The sequence below is a fragment of the Herpailurus yagouaroundi genome, unplaced genomic scaffold (assembly GCF_014898765.1).
Source record: "Herpailurus yagouaroundi ecotype Mexico unplaced genomic scaffold, PumYag 160, whole genome shotgun sequence".
Lineage (NCBI taxonomy): Eukaryota > Metazoa > Chordata > Mammalia > Carnivora > Felidae > Herpailurus > Herpailurus yagouaroundi.
Window position 1 is genome coordinate 37,721,522 of NW_024412401.1, and position 21,400 is coordinate 37,742,921.

The 21,400-nt window shown below is 52.6% G+C and overlaps 1 protein-coding gene across 1 annotated transcript; it reads right to left on the reverse strand.

Annotated features, from left to right (window-relative positions):
- Positions 1 to 1,692: 1,692 nt before the first annotated feature.
- AMBP (alpha-1-microglobulin/bikunin precursor) lies at positions 1,693 to 15,465 on the reverse strand. The gene is made up of 10 exons (XM_040482079.1): positions 15,235 to 15,465; positions 13,840 to 13,982; positions 12,057 to 12,133; positions 11,126 to 11,242; positions 10,589 to 10,690; positions 9,783 to 9,829; positions 4,240 to 4,321; positions 3,014 to 3,181; positions 2,519 to 2,692; positions 1,693 to 1,848 (listed from the first exon to the last, which is right to left on the reverse strand). The coding sequence occupies exons 1-10, from the start codon at positions 15,349 to 15,351 to the stop codon at positions 1,817 to 1,819; spliced, it is 1,059 nt and encodes a 352-aa protein (XP_040338013.1). The 5' UTR covers positions 15,352 to 15,465; the 3' UTR covers positions 1,693 to 1,816.
- Positions 15,466 to 21,400: the final 5,935 nt, after the last annotated feature.

Below are 21,400 nucleotides of genomic sequence, written 5' to 3' on the forward strand. Positions count from 1 at the left end.
TGACAGACGTGCTTCAACCCGGTCGCATCTGTCGCACCTGTCTCTAGGAACTGGCAGGCCAGCAGGGGCGCTGCAGGGGAGGCCTCATCTCGAGGGACCGTCCCCCCTCAGTGCCTGCCCCGTCGTGAGCTAATGGGGTGGATTTCAAGAGGATCAAGAAATCCTGGATTTTTTAATGGAAGGCTCATTTTTCATGTTCATTTTTGAGAGAGAGGGAGAGAGCCTGTGTGTGAGTGGGGCGGGGGGGGTGGAGAGGGGCGGGCAGAGAATCCCAAGCGGGCTCTGCACCGTGGGCACGAATGTGGCATGGGGTTCCCCCTCACAAACGAGAGGAAATCAGGAGTTGGACGCTCAACCGAGCTGCCCAGGCGCCCCTGGGAGGCCTGTTTTTAAGTGGCTCATAAAAAATGATGAGCCCACATCCCATCCCCCAGCTGCAGCTGGCCTTGCTACCTGCGGCTTGCTGCCTCTGGTTTTGGCATTTGTCCTTTAGGTCACTTCAGAAGAGCCCTCTTCAAGCCGCCATGAGTGGCCCGCCCTGGTATGTGAGGCACGCGTGCAGGGAAGCAAGATACGGACATAGGACGCGATGACGTTGGTTCGTTCCAGGCCGGAGAGCCTGTCCCTTCTCCCTGAACAGTCACCTGTGTCCCTGTCCCTGCACCACCCACTCCTGCCCAGAGAGTCCGGGCCGTGACCACAAACTTCCTCCCTCAGGACGGTCCTCTCTGTTGGAACCCGCAAGCCCCAAGCTTGGGACTTTGGGGGAGAAGCCGGGGGTCTTTATGTGTCTTCTGGCCAAGGGGGCTGCAAATCTTCCTACAGCCAAGTCCTTACATCTGGATCCATCCCCTCCCTTCTTCCTTCCTGATGAGTCTCTTAAGCAAATGGGCTGTGGGCGTGAGAGGCAGCAGCGGGAGCAGCACCGGTCAGGGTTCTGTGGGGATGGAGCGCGCAAGAGAGATTTATAGGTCAGGTGTCAGCGTGTCTCTTCTCGGAAGCTCTGGGAGTCATGTTCTGCTAAGTTGGTGACCGAGCCACCCTGGACAGTCTACCTGTCCTCTTCCTCAAGGGAGGACAAGCCAGGCCAGGCCGAGGGCTGCCGGCTCGGGTCCAGTGCCTCGCTGATGGTCCCAGATACAATGCAGAGGTCAGTGAACTCTCTCCTTGCGGGGCAGAGGGCCAGAGTGACGATCCCAGGAGACAGGACCTCCAGGGCCTCGTGGAGAAGCAGCCCGAGGCTCTCTGGCCCCTGGCAGCTCGTGCTGGGGACGTGGCTGCGGCCACATGGTTGTGGTGTGGGTGTTGGTGCCGCAAAGGGCAGGGGTTGTTGCTTCAGGCACGGTGGGCCAGTGGCCGTGACCCACCCGGCACCCGGGCAAAGAGGGCACAGTCCCCTCTTCTGAACCCTATTTGAACTTCACCCACAAACAAGTCCCCAGAGGTGTTTCTTCTCTCCTTTTCTGGGTTTAAAACAATAGGCCCATTTGATAGTGTTGTGGAGTAAACAGAACTGAGATTTGGGTCTCAATCTGCACAGCCAATTTCATGGCCCGAGGACAGTTCTATTACACTTCCAACACGCTTTTCACTTCCGGGGAAAGCTGGGGTAACTCCCGCCTGCCCTGGCTTTGTCTCCCCCCTCTCCCTGCTACCCCTTACGCTTTATCGTGACAATGAACAGTCACGGCGTGGAGTTTCAGGAGTCCACAACTTCATTTTTATTTGAACCCGGGTCACCCGGCCCGGCCTGACATGGGGCACCGGAACAGACACGGCCCGCACCCTCCCCGCCACCGTGTGGCCTGCGGGCCGATCAGCTGGCGATGGGCAGCAGCTCCTCGTCACCTGTGGACACAGAGAAGCTCGGCAAGTAGGTGTGGGGCTCACCCAGGGCGTCTGTGGATGGGGACGGTCGGGATGGGGACGCCTCACGGAGGAGGGAAGGCAGCTTGGGCTGACTTGGGACCTGAGCTTGAGGCCAGAAACTGCTGTTTGCTTGCTGCATGACCTGGTGTCTCCAAAGCGCATCCCACAGAATGATCTGGTCTTTGGCCTCTTCTCCCAGTGGGGAGACATGGCACAGAAATCAAATGGTTGCTGTTCCCCTGGCATGCCATTACTGTTGTCATCACAGCATGGCCATCAGGACCAGTGACGGCTGCCGTCAGCCGGGTCCTCACCGTCCAGGCACTGTGAAATCCGAGTGGGTACTTTTGTCCCATTTTACAGAAGAAAACAAAATGAGGCTCAAACTGGTACTCGCCCAACGTGGCCAGCCCGAACGTGGCAGCCCCAGAAGCAGAGGCCGTCTCTGCCAGGCTCAGGTCTGGCCTGTGCCTCCCTGGTGCCCCGTCCCAGCTGGGGCAAGGGTTTAGCCCCATTTTACAGATGGGGAACAGGCCCAGAGAGCGGATGGGCCGGTCATCTGGTGGAGTCAAGAACTCACCTCTCCGGACCCCCACTCCCTACCAGGGCTCTCCCGCCTGGACCCAGTAGCACCCACGGGTCCTCCTACCGTTGCCAGGGACACCACAGTACTCCCTGCACTCCTTCTCTGAGTAGAACTTGTTGCCGTTGCCTTGGCAGCCGCCATAGGTGAAGAGGACGCATTTCCCCTGGACGGCATCGAATGCCCAGAGCTGGTTGTAGCCTCGGCAGGGGCCGGTCACTATGGGGAGGTTGCAGGCCGCTGTGGGGAAGGGGGGGCGCGGAGTGTCAGTCCTTCTGCGCAGCTGACCCGGGACACCCGGCAAAGGGCCTGAACCAGGTTGCCCTGCTCGTCCAGAGCACTTGGTTCCTCCGGACTGGGAAGCCGGGACCCATGGAAACCAGTCACTTGCCTGGGGCACCCACATCCAGATGTGCACTTCCTGTGACTTCAGGAAGCTTGCCCCAGAATTCCACCCCTGGAACCTCCTCTCTCTTGGCTCCCTGTTCACCTGGCAGGTGTCTTGTTGGGAGGACAGGGTGTGGGGTGCAGCACGCATGGAGGTGAGGGGCCCGTGCTCACCCACGGTTCGGCAGGTCTGCAGACACTCCTTCTCTGAGGCGAAGTTGTTGCCGTTGCCCAGGCAGCCGCCATATTGGAAGGTCTCACAGGCCATGGATGAGCCATTATAGAAATACCTCGTGACCATCCCCAGGCAAGGGCCTTCTGCGTGGCCCAGCTGGCAGGCATCTGGAGAGGGGCAGAACAGCAGCTCTTACTGAGTGCTTCCTGTGTACCTGTCACCGGGCTGGACGCTTAACATGCACCATCTAGTTTAGTTTTCCCCTCCACACTCACAGGAAGGATTGTCAACTCATTTTTATAGACGAGGAAATTGAGAGGTAAAGGGACCTGCCCAGGATCACAGAGTGCTGAGATTCAAAACCCCATGGGCTCCAAAATCCGTGCCCATTCCACGCCATAACCCAGAGACCCACTGGCCCACCGTCCCGTGTTGGTCTTGTCCATCCAGGGACTCTAATAGCAGGTGATGGTGCACGCGGCGACAGCAGCCGTGCCGGCCTGACCTCTCCCCTGAAGTCCCACACCCATGCCTTTTCTCCCACTGCTCCGGAGGACCTTCCTCCATAGACCCCTCCCTGGATACCTGGACACCCCACGAATTCCCCTTCATCCAGGAAGTCCTCCTAGATCCCCTGACTCCTCCCTCCTCTGAGCTCCCCCACCCCCCTTAGCTGACCCTGCCTTTTGGGTCCATCAGCTTCTCTGCCTGCCTCCCCTACCAGACCACAAGTTCGGAAAAGGCACGGGTTTGTCTGGATGACCCCAGGACCCAGCACAGGGCGGAGCAGGGCTGAGCATTTGCTGAGCAAGCTGGAGGGTGAGTCATTCGTGAACACTGTCCACCACGCAGGGCAACCTCACGTCCTGCTCCAACTTGCTCCCACAGAAGCCCTGATCGTGAGCACAGCAGGCTCTTATCTGCTGCGGAGAGGAGGAAACATAGGCTAGGAGGCCACACAGTGGTACAGACAGGGCCAGAACGCGCTTCTCATCATGGAGCGGAGAGTTCCTGAGCCCAGGGGCCACACCTTATGTTCTTCTCTCTCCCCTCACGACCCCTGGCACCACGCAGAGGCCTTGATTTGCCTTTCCTAGTCCCGGTCCTTGACCAACAGACAAGTAAGAAAGACTTCGTGGTGGTGAGGGCAGCTTGTGTGTGCCACCCATGGGCCCTTCCTCTCTGCAGTGTGACAGAAGCGGGTGGAAAGGTGAGTGGTCATTACCTTCCTTCTTGCTGAAATCAGTTGCTAGCAGCCTGGCCCCTGATCCTTCCTCTTCCTGGGGCAGCACAGCCCTCCGGGCTCTCTGGGGTGGGGAGAAAGAGAAGCTGTTGTGGGGACCTCGCCACTATTGCTCACCTGTACCCCTGGAATATATAAAAACCATTTGCTTTGGGAATCAGGGTACAGACAGAAGCAGAGTTACTACACTGGTTAATGGACTGGTTTTCCCAAAAGTATCAACCTGAATCCCAGAATGGGCATCACAAGATAGGTTTCTAGTCTGAAAGGAAAATCAGAACCATGGAGTAGAACAACACCCCTGTATCCAAATTCTAGTTGAAATGCCCAAAGGAATAAAATAGCGAGGGAAAAAAAAAAATCATCTGAATTGGAAACCAGGGAAGAGCAGCATTTCCGTGCCAGAAACTTGAAGGTGTTTCTACACGGTGGAGTGTGGGTGTGAATGATTTGCAGGAAGGGCTGACCAGACTATCATTGTCAGTCGCTTGCAAAGGAAAAGCCACCTAGAAGGTATGGAGAAGGGACCCCAGACTGACCCTGACATTCTTAGCTGTGGTGGTGGGGAGTGGTGGGGACTAAAGAGCGGGGCAGGCTGCCAAAGCTGGCAAAAGGCTAAGTGTAGAGTCCCCTGAGGCAGGATCCCAAGGCCATTAAAAAAGGGATGAGCAGGGAAACTGCCAGCCAGCAGGGATGGGAAAGACTAGAATCTGAAAAAGTAAATCTGTGGTAACTTTCAATGTTCTCCTTTTAAGGTGCAACTAAAGCTATGATCAGGGACTCCCAACTGTCTCTCAAGCTGGTTGCACATAGGCCTTGTTCCTTGGTGAGGATGCAGGAAGAGAGAAAAAATCATGGAACAATTGAAATAATGCAGCTGCTCAGGAGAAATACCTCCATCACACGCAGGATGACAGCAGGAAACAGGAGAAAACTTAAACCATCAATGAATTCATGATGATGCTGCGTCAATATCACAGGGGCCAACGGTTATGGAAATGAACAGAATGAAAGAAGGAAGTTACTGGAGATGGGAAGGGTTTTGTTTAATTTAACCATACCGTAGAGATAATAAACTGGCTAAATGATCATAAGAAATACATTCACATAGTAGGAATTCTAGGAGAGGCAATCAATATAGAAATAATAGAAGAAAACTTTTCTGAGTTGAAGAAAGACTTGAGTTGTCCAATTATAAGTTGGGGTCAAAGGGAACGAGGTAAAATTAATGAAGAGCCCCACCTGGACACTTCCTAGAGACAAAGGATAAAGAGCCTAACGGACCGTGTAGTAAACAGCAGCATTAAATGACAGAAACTGCAGAGCAACATCTGAAGTTTATAAGAGAGAAAAGATTCCGTACTCATCTAAGCTGCTGACCATGTGATAAACACATTTTCAAACACGCAAGGATCCAGTAGTTTGCCACCCATGTGTTTGTTCAGAAAAAATAAAAATAAAAAACTACTTATAGAAATATTCCAGGGCACCTGGCTGGCTCAGTCAGTGGACCATGTGACTCTTAATCTTTGGGTTGTGAGTTCGAGCCCCATGTGGGGTACAGAGAGTACTTAAAAATAAAATCTTAAACCTACAAAAATATTCCCACCAATTGAGAGAGGAATCTAAGTACAAAAAAAAAAAAAAAAAAAAAAGATGATGCAATAGCAAAAAATTATGATAAACTATAAAGCCAATAAAACAGAGTTGAGATTAAATGGTTGTTACAATGGTCACATAATGTAAATGTTAAAAGTAATTCTCAGAACAAAAGGTGGAGGGGTGCCTCGGTGTCTCAGTCGGTTAAGCATCCGACTTCGGCTCAGGTCATGATCTCACAGCGCGTGAGTTCGAGCCCGTGTCAGCCTCTGTGCTGACAGCTCAGAGCCTGGAGCCTGTTTTGGATTCTGTGTCTCCCTCTCTCTCTGCCCCTCCCCCCCACTCACAGTCTGTCTGTCTCTACCTCAAGAATCAACATTAAAAAAAAAAATTTTAACAAAAGGTGGAAAATATAAATGTCAACCTCAGATTACATCCACAAAAACAGACATGTGGGAAGCCTGGAAAGAAGAAATGGAAAGTGTGCTCCATTTTTCTTTTCTGCAAGGGGAGACACCAGTTATGGTTTCATTGACAGTGACGAAGAAATACAGATTCCGTCGAGATGGGGATGAAGATGGCAGATGTAAATTTCCCTCAAAATCGCCTTTTCCAATTCCTAACAGCAAAAAAATGAATTCAGAATATCAATCTCCAAATGTTCATCAGCATGGCTCAGTCAAGGAAAGGGGCATAGTTGAAAGCAAAAAGTAAAACTGTTGATCAAGGAAAGAAATCAAGTATTTTGGAGCTGAACAGGATGGTCAACTCCTAACTCTGCCCTCTAACTCCCAAGTCATTAAATTTCTGATTATTCTCCCTAAGACTCCCGAATCCTGAGAGAAGGAAATTGAGGGACCTTTTCTTTTTCCTCTTCTGACAGAGAAGTCGTGAAGACGACTTCTGGGAAGTAAAGAGGAAACAGACTAGAGGCCTTCTCTCTCTAAGTGAAGGTTCTGGGACTACACGATCTAATGCACCAGGGGTATTGACATGGGGCAGACAGATGTCACTGCCCTGACCAGGTGGAATGAACCCCACGTAGTTCTTCAAAAGAGAAAGCAAGCAAGGGTATTCCAGCCAAGATGGCATGCCTTAGGAAAGCTCTTCCACCCCTGCTCCTTCCCACCCTTTCCTTGGACTTCAGAAAAGTCGATGGAACACAAAATACCCAGACCTTAGACTACATTTGGGTAGGAGGGGGCTCAGCTCAATTTTATTGGGGGAAATGACCAAGGAATAAATGAAACCCCCCACCCCACCATATCACAGAAGACGGGCTAACACTGAGCAGGAACAAGATAAAAAGAAATGGCACAGAGACCATCCAGACCCATTTCTGAGATGAAGGAGTAAATAGGCCGCACTATAGAAAGAGCCCGACTGTGGTGGCTCCTGTCATGAACTGCCTAGACCTCCCCTGAGGAGTGGGCTTACATTCCCAGCCTGAGCTGTCAGCCCCTGTTGGGACTGCCTCAGCTAAGGGGACCCCTCTCCCTCAGGGTCATGCTTCCTCCCCCAGGCTGATCCCCAGAACATGATCAAAATCCGGGTATTAAGGCCCCACCCCTTGGCACCATCATGAGACAACTCCAAAGGTCTCCCCCACCCCAGTTCTAGAGCTCCCACAGGGTTGGCTGAGGCATCATGACCACATCACAGCTCTGCTTCTCCTGCCCAGTTCTTCCTTCACACCTGCTCTACAGGCGTTGATCTAGGAAACCCCACCTATGACACCAATGTAGAAGAAAATACAACTCAACAAGCTGAAGGAAATTCTTCAGTGGCCTCAAGCTATAGAATTGCTTAATGAAAACACATATTCATTAAAACAAGACTCAAAGACAAAGTGGTAAATAAAAGACAAAATTCAGAATACAATAAAAGACAAAATTCAGGCCTAGATACAAAAAATTGAGAACGAAGACAACGTACATTCAGAGCTAGTGAATACGTCAGAAATAGCAAGGAACAGAATAGATGCTGCTAAATGGAATGACTGTCCCAGAAGAAAGACGAGTGAGAATCCCGGGAGAAGCCCAGTGAATACAGATGAAAGCAACTGAGAACACCTAGCATGTGTGGAAGACAAAGATGCTCCAGGATGAGAGAACAAGTGTTCCCAAAGTAGCAAAACCCCACAGAAAAAATGTAACCTGTGGATGGGAAGGGCACACTGAATTCCAGGAAATTTGGCATGGAATTCTCAACACCAAGACATGTCCTTGTTAAGATACTGACTGTGGAGTGTTCTGGCTGACTCGGTCAGTAGAGCATGTGACTCTTGATCTCAGGATCGTGAGTGCACGCCCCACATTGGGCTTAAAGCTTACTTTAAAAAATTGAAAACAAAAAAAAAGATACAGAGTTCAAGGATAAAGTTTGTCCTGGCATCTGGGCAGAAGGAACAAATTGCTTACAAGGAGAAGAAACAGCAGGCTGGCCTCAGGCTTTCCCAGAGTGATGATTAGCGCTTGAGAACAACAGAGCAGTGCAGACAACATTCCGAGAGAAAGGAAACATGACCCAAGAATGTGACGCCCAAGCAAAATGCCATTCAAGTATGAAGGAAATGGGCAGACTTTTCTCAAACGGAAGAATTCAAGGATTAAAACACCCATGAACCCGCCTTGTAAACACCACTTGGTGAAGGCGCTAATGAAGAGATTGATAGAAATAAGTAACTCAGGAATGGAGACGCTGTGGTTATATTCACCAAGAGTGAGTGTAGAATCCATCCCAGAACTTTTACTAAGTGACTGGGAAAGATGGCGACAGATGCTTATTTGAAGTTCAAAAAGTCCAACCGTGTTGTTTTTTTCTTAATTCAAATAAAACTACAAAGAATGCTTTTTGAAACTCAAAATAGCATCTGCGATAGCATCCCATTTAATAACAGTATGCCTGAATCTGTACATAAATCTGTGCATTCCTTCTATCTGTCCTTCCCTCCACATGTGCACGTGCCGAAATTGCTGGATTAATGTGAATATTGGTAGTTTTGGGTGGTGGCATTTTTTTAAACTCTTACTCTGTAACCTTTTCAGCATGATTTTAATTCTTTATTTTCATTTATTTATCTTATTTTTATCGTTTTTAATTTTAATTCTGTATAACGAGCACATGTTGGTTTTCGTAAAATCAATGATAATTTTTCTTTAAAAACACAGAAGCAAACAATGTTAACAGTGTTGATTCTATGTAGGAATAAGGACACTCTTTTCTTACTTTCTTGTATTTAAAAAATTTTTTTGAGACTATGTTTCTAATATATTTATAATATATATTTGTTCAGAAACATAGTCTTGAAAATTTATACATGTATACAAGCATGTATATGCACACACACGTTGGTAGAATAAACCTGGATATATAATTTCCAAATAATCACAGAAAAAAAAAAAAAAACGAAGAAAGCTTAATCAATATGGTAAAGGCAGGAAAATAAAGCATAAGAGTAAGGAAGCCCAGAACATCAAAAGGCAGAATAGTAGATAGAGCAGTTGATTGAGAAGCTGCCTGCTCTCAGGTTTGCTGGTTTTTTGGAGATCAATTGACTTTGTCTTTTATTTCTTAAGTATTGGGTATCATCATTTCGTTATTGAGTATTTGACTGGCTTTAGGCACTATGCTAAGAATTTTTCCAATATGTCACTGAATTCTAGCCCACGGAAGGTAAGTGTAACTACCCCATTTCACAGATGAGGAAAAGTGAGGTCTGGATAGGGCAGCAACTGGCCCAGATGGCAGATCTGAGATTGAGCCCTGCGGGGGGCGGGGGGAGGGTTCTGACTTCAAGACCCCATGCCTACCACTGCCTTCTCTCAACCTCTCTCAATGACCCCACCCACCACCACAGGGGGACCTAAGCAACGGCAGCAAAAATCAGGCAGGGTGGGGATGGGGTGGGAAAAAGAGGTGCTCACCGTGAGTGGAGAGGGCTCTGGTTCCTGCTCCCCAGGGACACACTCACCTAGGCCAGGACAGAAGAGAGAGGTGAGTAAGAGGGCCAAGACCCAGAGAGGGCTTTGTTTCTGTCATAATGCTAATGACTGCGTGCCGGGTGGGCACTCAGCTGGGAACTGTCTTGTGCATTAGCCCACTTCATGAATGGCTCCACTCACGTGGCCTGCTGAAGGTCATTCGTTGGAAAAGCGACAAGCTGGTGGCCGCACCGTCATCGCCAGCAGCACCATCGAAGACCAGCAATGGCTAACACTTACTGAGCACTTACTAGACACTGGGCACAGCGCTATCGTATTTAAAGGCTTCCTCTCACTGACTTCCCACAGCAATTTATAAGAGAGGCAGTATGATGCCCCATTTTACAGATGAGGAAAATCAGGCTCCGGAAGGTTGGCTAGCCAGAAGCCACACAGCTCAACTTGAATTTCGGTACTCTACCTCGAGCCCATACTCTTGACCCCAATACTGGATTGCCTTCTGCGAGCTACCTGTGGATTCTGGCTATAACCTCAGTTTAACAGGTGGCACGAGGCTGAAGGCTGAATTGGTTCTAGTCTCAGCTCTACCAAGCACATTCGCTGTGTGACCTGGAACAAATCTGGGGGCCCCAGCTACCTTCTCTATAAAGAGGGGAGGGGGACTATAATCCTACGTATCTCAGAGGGTTACAGGAAAGACCCAGGGCCTGGGAAGATGCTCTCTGAGGACCGTGAAGGATGAGGAGGAGACAGAAGGCTGGGGTGGGGCGGGGCAGGGTCGCATTTACCTTTGTCGGCCATCGTGAAGATGGAGTCCTCGGGGATGCCCACACCCAAGGCGACCTCCCTGAACTCCTCCAGCAGGCTTTCTCGAAGCTGTGGCTGTCGCCCTGCAATGGGAAGCAGAGAAGACGCCTCGAACCACAGGTGCCTAGGCTAGCAAGGCCTGGGATTATTTTGCCCAGTGATTGTCATTTAGGAGCTGGAAGCTATCAGCCCAGTGTGATCTCCTCAATACACGTATGGAAAGATTGGCTCCACAAGAAGAAGAGGTGTCCCTCCCAGACGCCCTCCGACCCCAGGTCTCCCAAATCCCCACGCGTGGCTTTTTCTGCTGGTTCTGTTACAGACCCGGAAACCCTGGAATCAAAAACCAAAAGAAAAGGATTCTACCTCGGACGGGAGACTGAGCTCCACCTCCTCCAGGGGGAGTAAATGTTTCCACCTTTCCCACAACTACCGTTTTATCAGACTCCACTGTCCCTAAATCACTGGCCTCCTCCCGCCCCCAACTCCTGCGGACTTATCTAGCTCCACGCTGTTACCGTAGAGCTTGGCGGTGATGGTGGGCCCATGGTGGTGGCTGAATTTCTTGGTCAGAAGGATGGCGTACTCGTCATAGTTGGTGTGGACCACATAGGACTCCATGGTGATGTTCCATCCTGCATGGGCGATGCAGGAGGCCAAAGGCATCGGTTGTCAGAAGGCTCCTCTAGCCTGAATTCCTTCACCTATTCACGCGTACATCATCTGTTCATCCACCCTTCTATCTATCCATCTATCTCCTCCATATATTTATCATTAATTCATCCACCATCATCCCACCCATCCATCCTTTCCATACGTCAAACCATTTCCTTCCTTCTTTCCTTCCCTTCTCTCCCCCCTTCTTTCCTCCACCCATTAACCCATCGAACTATCTGTTAGAGGACTGATTAACTCACTTATCTGCCATCCATATATGCGCTCGTTTACCAATCATTTGCTTATTTTCTCATTTATTTATTCAAACATCCACCTACCCAAACATTCACAGGTTCCACTTCCAGCGCAGTTATTTGACACATAGAGCATAGTCAATAAACATCTGCTGGGTGAATGAATAAATTCACGTCCAGAAGGAATAAATTCCTTCTGTGACAGCACCATGCACCCTGCACATGGTAGATGTTTAGCATAATTTTTATCAACTGATTGCAGATGGCCACCATGAATGCTGACGAACTCCCGATGTGATCCTCAGAATTCAGTGACACCCCTTTCATTCTGGCTGCTCGTGAGTGCACGAGAGAGAAGGCGGGAGAAGGGAAAGAGGAGGAATACCTACAGAAAGCCCAGAGGACATCTCAGAAAAATGGGAGGGAAGGCTTTGGGGGCACGGAGAGGTGAGGCAGAAGGAAAAACAGGTTAAGACACCACAAGGTGTTTTTCAGCAAAGGGGACACAGCTGCAGAGGATGCCTCCAATTCAACTTACTAGGCTTATGATAGAGGAACTTTCCGTCAGTGTCTGTTTTCTCATAGGCCCCGGAGATCTCCTCGCAGGTGCCTCTCCTGGAGATGCACAAACCAAAAGAAAGGTAACCGCTGGTAGAGACCGTGGTGCCCACACCCACTCTCCTGCGGGGTCCTCCTCACATGTTTTTCTTTTGTAATTTGGAACGTAGCACTTCCAAACATCCTGTTTAATCCTCATGCCAGTCCTAGGAGACCCACTCACATACAAGGGAACAGAGGGACAGAGGAAAAAGGGACTAATCTTGCCCCTTGGCAAAGCCAGCCCTAAACATCAACTTCCTGAACCAAATCTGCACATCAGACTGACGCACGGGTAGGGGGGGAGTGATGAATGAATGCTTTAATTCCTTTATTACTCTGTGTCTCTCTGGCCCCAGGTCCCTCTGTGAAAGGGGGATAATGACACCTCAAATTGCCGTTGTCAGGATCCAATAGGATACTATTAAACAGCTTTGGGGCGCCTGGGTGGCTCAGTCAGTTAAGCACCCGACTTCAGCTCAGGTCGTGATCTGGCAGTTTGTGGGTTCGAGCCCCGCATTAGGCTCTGTGCTGACAGCTCAGAGCCTGGAACCTGCTTTGGATTCTGTGTCTCCCTCTCTCTCTGCCCCTCCCCCATTTGCTCTCTGTCTCCCTCAAAAATAAACATTAAAAAAAAATACAACAGCTTAGAGTAAGCACTATGCACATACTAGCTGTTGTTACGATGATTGTTATTTATCTCATCAACATTTATCGAGCAGCATCTATACCGAGCCAGGCACTGTGTGACGGGCTGAGGATATACAGGAGGGCAAGATGGACTCTGTCCCCTCATGGACCTCAGGACTGAGCAGGGCCCATGGGCAGACCAGAGGCGGATGCAATCAGTGTGCCAAGTGGGGAGAAGCATGAGGTGCTCCAAGAGCACAAAGGAAGGTGTGTAACCTGAACCTTGGTGGGGGTGGGGGTGAGGGTGGCAGTCAGGGATGGCTTCCTGGAGGAAGTGACCTAGAACCCGAGTCCTAAAGGATCCATAGGAATTAGCCCAGAGAGGTGGGGAGACGTTGAGACGTTTCGCCAGTAGAAGGAACATCAGGTGCAAGAGGGTGGAGGGTTTCAGGAGCTGAAAGTCTACTTGGGTCGGTCACCGAATACCTGGTGAGTCCTGGGAGGGGCCTAGAAGGCCCCATTAATGGAGTTGAACTTTATTCCCAGGGCAATAGGGAGCTATGGAAAAGTTTGAGCAGGTGCGAGTTTTCAAGAGGTCTTTTGTTTGCTGGGTAAATGGTTGGAGATTAGAGGTGGGGAGAAGTGTAGAGACGGGGTGTCGTAGACAGCAAGGAGAGAAAGGCAGGTGGCTTGGCAGGGTGCGGATGGTAAAGAAGGGAGCAGAGGGCAGCTTGGAGGGATTTAGGAGGAGAATGGACAGGGCTTGACGGTGGATTGAACAGCCTGTGGCAGCAGAGAGAGGAGTCTCAATGCCTCCCTCCCACCCACGTTTCCAGGTTGGGTCCTGGGGGTTGGCAGGGCCCTGACTCAGCTAAGGGACACCGCAGGATCGAGTTGCAAACCAGGCTGCAAAATAGGCATGTGTCAGGGCACTGCGTGGTGGAGGGCAGCGGAGGGCCCTGGAGCTCGGAGGCAAGGTCCCGGCTGGAGGTAGAGACCTTAACTCTCCGGGACAGGGTGGTGACTGAAGCCGGGCCAGGGTGGCAGATGGACCCTGGTCCCCCTTGCCCCTCCCACCCCATCCCCGTTCTCACCGCCAACGAGTGCTGGTCATGCTGATCTCCTTGTCCGTCGCCCCCTCGCCCAGCACCAGCGTGCTCATGGACATCCTGTCCATGAACTTCTTCAGCCACGGGCAGGTGGAGCCCATGGCCACGTGGAACCACTTCCCGTAGATCTAGGAGAGAGCCACAAGCTCCGAAGATCTGGATTCAGACACCTGCTCCCTTCCCTCCTCTCTACGCCAAGGATAAGCTTTAATGTCCTGGAGGCCACGCAGCTTCGAGGACGGATGGGGCCTAACGGTGGCCCCACATTACCACAGCAAGCCTAGGAAGGGGGTGTGTGCACAGGGTCCCACGCTGCTTGGGGGGGGGGAAGGCCTTACCCTGCTTAGGCACAGGATCTGTGCTGCTCACGTGCATGAGGCACAAATCCCCGTGGTTGAAGGTCATCGTCAACCACGGCCCCCAGAGCAGCAGTCCTGTCTTTCACTCCTCTGGGGACAGGGAGCTCGGTGCCTTGGAGGCAGCCCATAGCTCTGTGTTAGAAATGGTCTCCTTTCCTTGAACTAGTAATTCAGGACAAGCCTGCTGCCCCTTTCTCCCGCCCACAGGGCAAAGGGTGGAAAGAGCCGTCACACCCCCGAAGACCCCGGGGAGCCTCCTATGCTTCGCCACCCCAGATGACCCAAGGACCCTGCTCCTCCGGGCCCCTCCACCCACAACCCTTGCTTGTCTCTAGCATAGACAAAATCCACAGCCAGAAGGGTCTGAGAGCCCCCTCATACCGATGCAGACACTGAGCCCTGGGTGGGCAAGGTCCTGTTCAAGGTCGCCTGGTGACTGGGGACAGAACTGGGGTCAGAGAGTGGTCCTGGGGCTCCCCCACACAGCACTTAACAGCCGGCCCTCTTAATCCCACCGGCCCGATCTCCGTCCTGTTTCTCTGCTCCCCGTTACCCCTCACGTCTGCCCCGTGCCACCCAGACCTCTGTCCACAGCCAGGCCCGCAAGGGCAGAGGGCCCAGGATGGTAACAGGGGTTGGGGGTGGGGGGAAGGGGCCGAAAGGTGAAGAGCGGGGGGAGGGGGGCAGGAGGTCACGAAAAGCTAGGCCCTGTGAGGGGGCTGCAGGGGTAGCAGACAGCACGAAGCCTTTTCCAGGCTGGGTTATAACTGGAGCACGGATTCCCCTTGCGCCCCCAAGAAGGCAGGTTCACACGTGAGGGCATCTGACTCAGAGATCGTCAGACGAGAGGCCCAACGGAATGGCAGGTGCATAAAGTTGTAGTTTCGGCGAATCCCGGGCGGTCTGAGCAGGAAGGGCCCTTGGGGACCCAGCCCCCGAGTGTCGGCTTGGGAGACTGGCCCCCCTGCGAGGCCCACCTGCTCAGACACCCTGCCATCGCCGCCTGAGAGGCCAGCCTTACCCTAGAGATGTCGAAGTTCTCTTGCACTTGGATGTCATCGGGCGGTGTCAGCACGGGGCTGGCACTCACCGCCAGGCAGGCAGTCAGCAGCAGAAACAGAGCCCTGAGGCTCCGCATGGTTCTGGGCTCTTCTGCCTCGGTGTCACTCACAAGCTCAGTCTGGGGACAGAGAGGCCACCGTCTCTCTGCCTGCAGCAGCTGTGAACTGAGACTGGGGAGGGGGCCTGCAGCCTGTAGGTGACCTTGGTGTTTGCCCCGCTCAGCTGGAACCAATCAGGGCCCCAAGGCCAGGTCTGATCGATCCCTTGTAGCGCCCTGCCCCGGGGTCAGTAGTCCCAAGGGGTCAAGGAGGCTGTTTCAGAGGAGGCGTTGACCAAACACAACGTGGCCCAGATGCAGCCCAGGGCCGGGCTCAGGCTCCAGAATGGCTCCCGGAGAGACCTCCCCACCTGCCACAGGGGAAGACGAGCCTCGCCCGCCGGGTCGTTCATCCCGTTCATCCCACCTGGACCTCACGTCCCCGTGAGCCGGCAGAATGAGCCTGATCGGGCCCCTTCCTCACGTGCGAAACGAGACCCAAGGGGGAAGAAATGACTTCTGTAGCACAGACCGCAGGGAGGTCTAAGGCACAGCCCAGACGAGAACTCAGGCATCGTGTCCCCAGAGTTCCCCGTCTGACTCCTGGCTTCCCACAGCCCGAGCAAATAATAGACGGAATGATGAGGACAGCAGCCCCCGTTCACCGAGAACCTGCTGTGTGCCATCTTTGTTCCAACACTTCATGCACACCGCAGAACTGAGCTCAACCCCCACCGCAGCCCTAGAAAGTAGGTGCTGTTTTTCCCCTTTAAAGTTGGGGGACTTGAGTCTCCGAGAGGGAAGGTGCCTTGCCCACGGCCTCTCTGCTGGGACGCAGCGCTGCTGGGACAGGAGGCAGCGGCTGGTGGTTGAGAGCGCGGACTCAGGAGGCAGACTGCATCCCTGCTGGCCTTGGGCAAGTGACTTTCCCTCCCAGCGCCTTGGTTTCCTCATCAGTGAACGGAGAGAACAGGTCCTGGCTCAGAGCACGGTTGGGAGGGCGTGGGCACTACGCCTGGCAAAGCACTAGGGCAATGTCTGGCACATGGTAAGAGCTGAATGTGTTGATAGCAGGTTGAACACAAGCGTCCCCTGCAAAATTCACGTGCGTCCGGAACCTCAGAACGTGACCTCATTTGCAGACGTGATTAGTTAAGGTGGGGTCGGGCGTTGCATCTAATGACTGGTGTCTTCATAAGAGACATGGGAGGGAGACTCAGACACACAGACACAGAGGGACCCGCCGGGAAGACGGCCGTGTGAAGCTAGGGAGAGGCAAGCAAGGATTCTTTTCTTGAACCTTCAGGAAGAACGTGGCCCCGCTGACAATCAGGTGTCAAGACTTCTAACTTCCAGACCTGTGAGAGATTACACTCCTGTTGTTTTAAGCCACCCAGTTGCGATACTTTGTTCACGGCAGCCTTAGGAAACTATTTAGGGTTCATGAAGCAATTTAAATGAGAGTATTAAAGAACCCAGGTCTGTTTGTCTCCAAAGCTCAGACTCTTGCCGGTGATACTATAGGTCCTCTCCTTGAAGATCTCTTTCCCAGCAGTCGGAGCTGCTGTCCTCACGTCCTCCCTGTTCTTGGCATAGAACATTCCATACTCACCCTAGGCCCCCTGCTACAGCTGGGCATGGCCCCTACAGACAGGGGTTCCAAAAGCAAGACCCACACTTGTGTGAGAATCCGGGAATTCTTCCCTGCACAGTAGCACTGACAAATGGTATGTCGTGTCCCTCTGTAAGAGCCACCCACTACCTCTTCTTTGACCAGGATCGGGAACAAGGATGTCTCCCTTCCTAAGCGAGTGTGTTTCCTTTGCTCCATCACTGACAGCTTGGCTACTGATGGCATTTCCTTTTTGCTTTGGCTGCCAGGGAGCTCAAAGCCACGTTCCAAGTTTAGCCACAGCAACCGTCTCAGGTTAGATTTCTGGGACAATTACCTTCCCTCTTGTTCACAAAGTTTCTCGGTCTTTTATGGTTTGGCTAGCGGTGGTGGTAAGAAGGCAGTCTGACTTCAGAGGCAGAGAACTGGGAACCGGAAGCCCTGAGCTTCCGGAACCCAAAGCTTCTTTTCTGCTTTGTGCATGACTTTCCCTCTCTGAAGCCCACTTTCCTCATCTGTAAACTGAAGATAACAGTCCCTGTTCTGTCTGCCAAGAGGTCAAGTGAGGCAGTGTGTGAAAGTGCTCTGTAAACTGCCCTGTATGCGTGATGGGCTCCAGGTGTCTTTTTGGAGAAACCAAGCTGGTATAAAATGAAAAAATAACAGTGACTCAATAGGACTAGAGCCCTCCCCTGAAGGTTGCCCACAGCACCATCACGGCTCATCTGACCTTCCCAGCAGGTCTGCATCAGGGTTGTCGACCCTCCAGGCCCCCCGGGAAGGCTGGGGCACACAAAATCCTTGTCTCTTTTGGAGGGGACTGTTCATTCAGCCACACGGCCTCTCCTGGGGGAGGACGGAGGCCTGGATGTCGATCTCTCCTCCTGCCTCCCGGGATGTTTACCCTCTTGAGATTATTAACCAGAGCAAATAGAGAGAGCAAACTCTTCCAGAGCCCATGTGGACTTTGAGCTGCTTTTTAAAAATTAACCCTGGGCCACAGGATGCAAGGTCGGCAGTGGTCTGGGGGTGCTGACCCCTCTTCCGCCTCTGGCCATCAGGGTAGGAGGGTGGAGGCTCTGGGGCCCCTGCCCTCCTGGGGCCCCAGAGCCCAAGAGTGCACAGGAATTGGCCACCTCCGGAACCAGGGGGACGACCTACCCACGTAGGAGGCCTCAGCGCCTCAGATGTGCCCCATGCAGCAGGAATGGAAGGTCATTTTCAGATGAACACGTTGGGGCTCAGGGAAGGAGTGGGACTTGTTCAAGGTCCCCCAGCTTACGGCTGAGCTGGGGGCCACATGGGCCTGACTCTAGTGCTCAGGCTTTCCTCCCATCACTTACTCATTTACTCCTTCATTCACCAGGTCCGCACTCTGTGCCTGGCGCTGGGGGTATGATGCAGCACATGACAGACCTCCCTGTGCTCACTCCCCATGGGGGCGGGGGGAGGGAGGAAAGGATGGGGAGACAGATGGTCCCTGCAGGGATCGGGGAGCAGCGGCCAGGGGAGGGGAGTCTAACCCAGAGAGGGGTTCGCCAGACAAAAGCGCGCAGGGGCCCAAGGAGGGAAGAGGGTAAGACGGACGACGGCACCAGAGAGGAGGCCAATGGAGAGAAACAGAGATGCGTTTGGAAAGCAAAACACAACCAGCCAACCCACAACCATCAAAACCACGGGGCTGGAGCTTGGGGGGAGAGACAAGTGGGGAGAGCGAGGCCGGGGAGGGGACCGAGGCCCAGCAGGCAGGACTGTGACGCCTGGCCGAGGGGTCTGCTTGTCAGTCTGGAGCGTGTGGGGAGTGCCGGCAAGTTTTCAGGAGGGAATGGCCGGTCAGATTTGGAATCGGGGGAGGCCCAGAAAGCAACTCCCTACAAGCTTTTCCAGGAAGAAGGAAGGACCCGGTGACTGGACCAACAGGGACATCAGAGACACGGGCTGGGACTCAGACCAGAGGGCGTGGTCAAGGTTTGGGCCTTCTGCTAACAGGGGAAGGAGATGGCAGGGTGACCTTCCTTCCCCACAAGGAGGTATCCAGCCCCAGACCTTTTCCCAGATACCTGACTCTATCCAGTTCCCTTGGACTCAGAGTGTAACCTGTCCATTCATGGTGAAGTTGGAGGTGGGCAGCACCCGGGACCCCAGAACCTGCCATCGGGAGAAAGGATGGTCTCACTGCTCACCTATTTCTAGACTTTGTTATTTCCTCCCCACCAAAGAGCTGGGCCACCTACAGACGAGTCCCAGCCCTTGTGACTTGCTTGGGTGACCGTGGGGCAGTCCTTTCCTTCCTCGGCCCCACCTTCCTCATCTAGACCTGCAAATGGAGATGGTACCTCGCTTGACACAGCTGAAATAAGAGCTTAGTGAGGGACATTTGTGAAAGTCCTTCCTACTCCCCAAGTGTACGCACTGGAGGGACCCGTGTCATCACAGGCACTTAGCACAGCGTAAGTGAATTACGTGGCAGGAATTACACTGCTGGAAGGCACGAGTGCCCCGTGTCCACTAGAGGGCAGCAGAGAACTTCCGGAAAGACCACCCTGGTGTGCTCCATAGAGACCAGGAGCCAGAGGCCTAGAGCAAAGGCCCACAGACGTTGCAGAACTAGCTCCAGAACCCGCCTGCCTTGCCCCAAGGCCGCTTAAGCCCCCCTGGGGAGTGTAAAGCGTTCAGCTTCTACCTTGCCCATCCCAGCCTAGCTAATAGAGCTGGATGCTTAGGTGGGGCCCTTTTAGAAACCGGTTCCTGAAAGATTCTCCCAGTGAACCAGCCTGGGTACCACTGCTCTGGACCATAAAGGCTGATTACATTCCTATGGAGGTAGCAGGCCCCATGCCGAGCGCCTCACGAGCACATCTTAACGAATCCTATTCAGGTTCCATCATTTTACGACAATGGTTGCTGTTTTACAGATAGGGAAACTGAGGCTAAGAGCTCAAGTAAACAGGTGTCAAAGGTCACCCAGCCAACGAGTAGCGATTCAAAGGCAGATCTGTCTCCCTGACACCTACATCACTCTCAGGGCCTCCCAGACCCTGTCCCCTGATAAATAGGACCTTGGGCCATGCTCTTTCAGACCCTTGGAGCAGAGGGGTGGGGTCATCTCCCTTCACTGGACTCCTCACTGCAGGAGTCAGGCCCACGCGAGCCTGCTTCTCCCTTCTCCAGCCAAGAGCATGCTCCGTGCCTGCCACACCAAGACCTGACCCGTCTCCTCCTCCCTGGGGCCTAACAGTATGCTGGCCACTAAGCAGGTGCTCAGTGAACATATGCCGAGGGACTCACTTAAAACTGTGAAGGAGAATGTACGTCAGACCCCAGGAAGGACCACCCAAGTAGAAGGCAGCTGAGGGAGCCTGGAAAATTGGAATCACTACTCCAAGTCCTTAAATAATGGTCAATGAGTGACTGGGAGACACCGTCCAAAAAGCAAAGAGCCTTTGCTCTGTGGTGGCTTTTCCTTGTGTCCCCGATTTTGAATTAGTCTGTGTAGCATGGCCGGGAGGACTCCCAAGCTTCGTTTAGCAGAGTGGTGGTCAAGCAGGTGAACTGTGCTCCCAGACAGACCTGGGTTCCGGTCACGGCTGCGCCCCCTTCCTCCCTGCTCGGTCCTAAGTGACTTCACCTTTCTGGACCTGAGTTTTTCCCTCCGTTAAATGGGGTTGATCAGAGCTCACGGGGTGTGGGAGATTAAATAATAGGGGACACGTGGTGTTCTCGCTCCATGAAGAGAGCGGAGGGAAGGGAGCCCTCGGATGTTGTCAGCCTAGCTTCCTGTTTGTGGAGGAGGTGGGCTTAGCCTGGAGAAGTGGCTCACAAAGTGAGACACTTTGGAGCTGAGTGTCCTTGACGTCCAGGGGACAGTTTGTGGCCCACTGCCCACTGAAGAAAGGGTTTTCCCAAAGGAGTGAACTTCCAAAGACCTGCCCGTGTCCAGGAAGAGGACACAGGCATTTTCCTGCTCTTTGGAGGCTGGTCTTATCTGTCCATTAAAGCAGGACCTCCAGGGACCTGCCCTGACTCCCGGCTGACTGAGCTGATGTCACCCAATGTCCTCAGATGGACTAAAATAGCTCTCTTCCGAAACCTCGAGGCAAGCTGAACTCTGGAAAGTCCCTCTGGCCCTTACTCAATGAAGACGAATGAATCTCTCTCAATTCCCCCCGGGAAAGAGCAACAAGGACTCCTCCCCGGCTCTGGCACTGGGCAACGGTCCTGAATGGCCACCCTCTCCCTACAAGAATCCACGTGAGAAGAATCGGTCACCTTGTAAGAAGGTGGCAGGAGAACGAATATCAACAAGTTCACGAGTCTGAAATAACCAGAGAGCAGATACTGACACAATTCCTCTCCTGCAAGTACAGGAACGTTGCATGTTTGTGCCGAGAGCACCCACTATTAATAATAACGGTAATAATCGTTAGCATTTACATAGCACTGACCATGTGCCGAGCTCTGTCCCAGTTTATATGG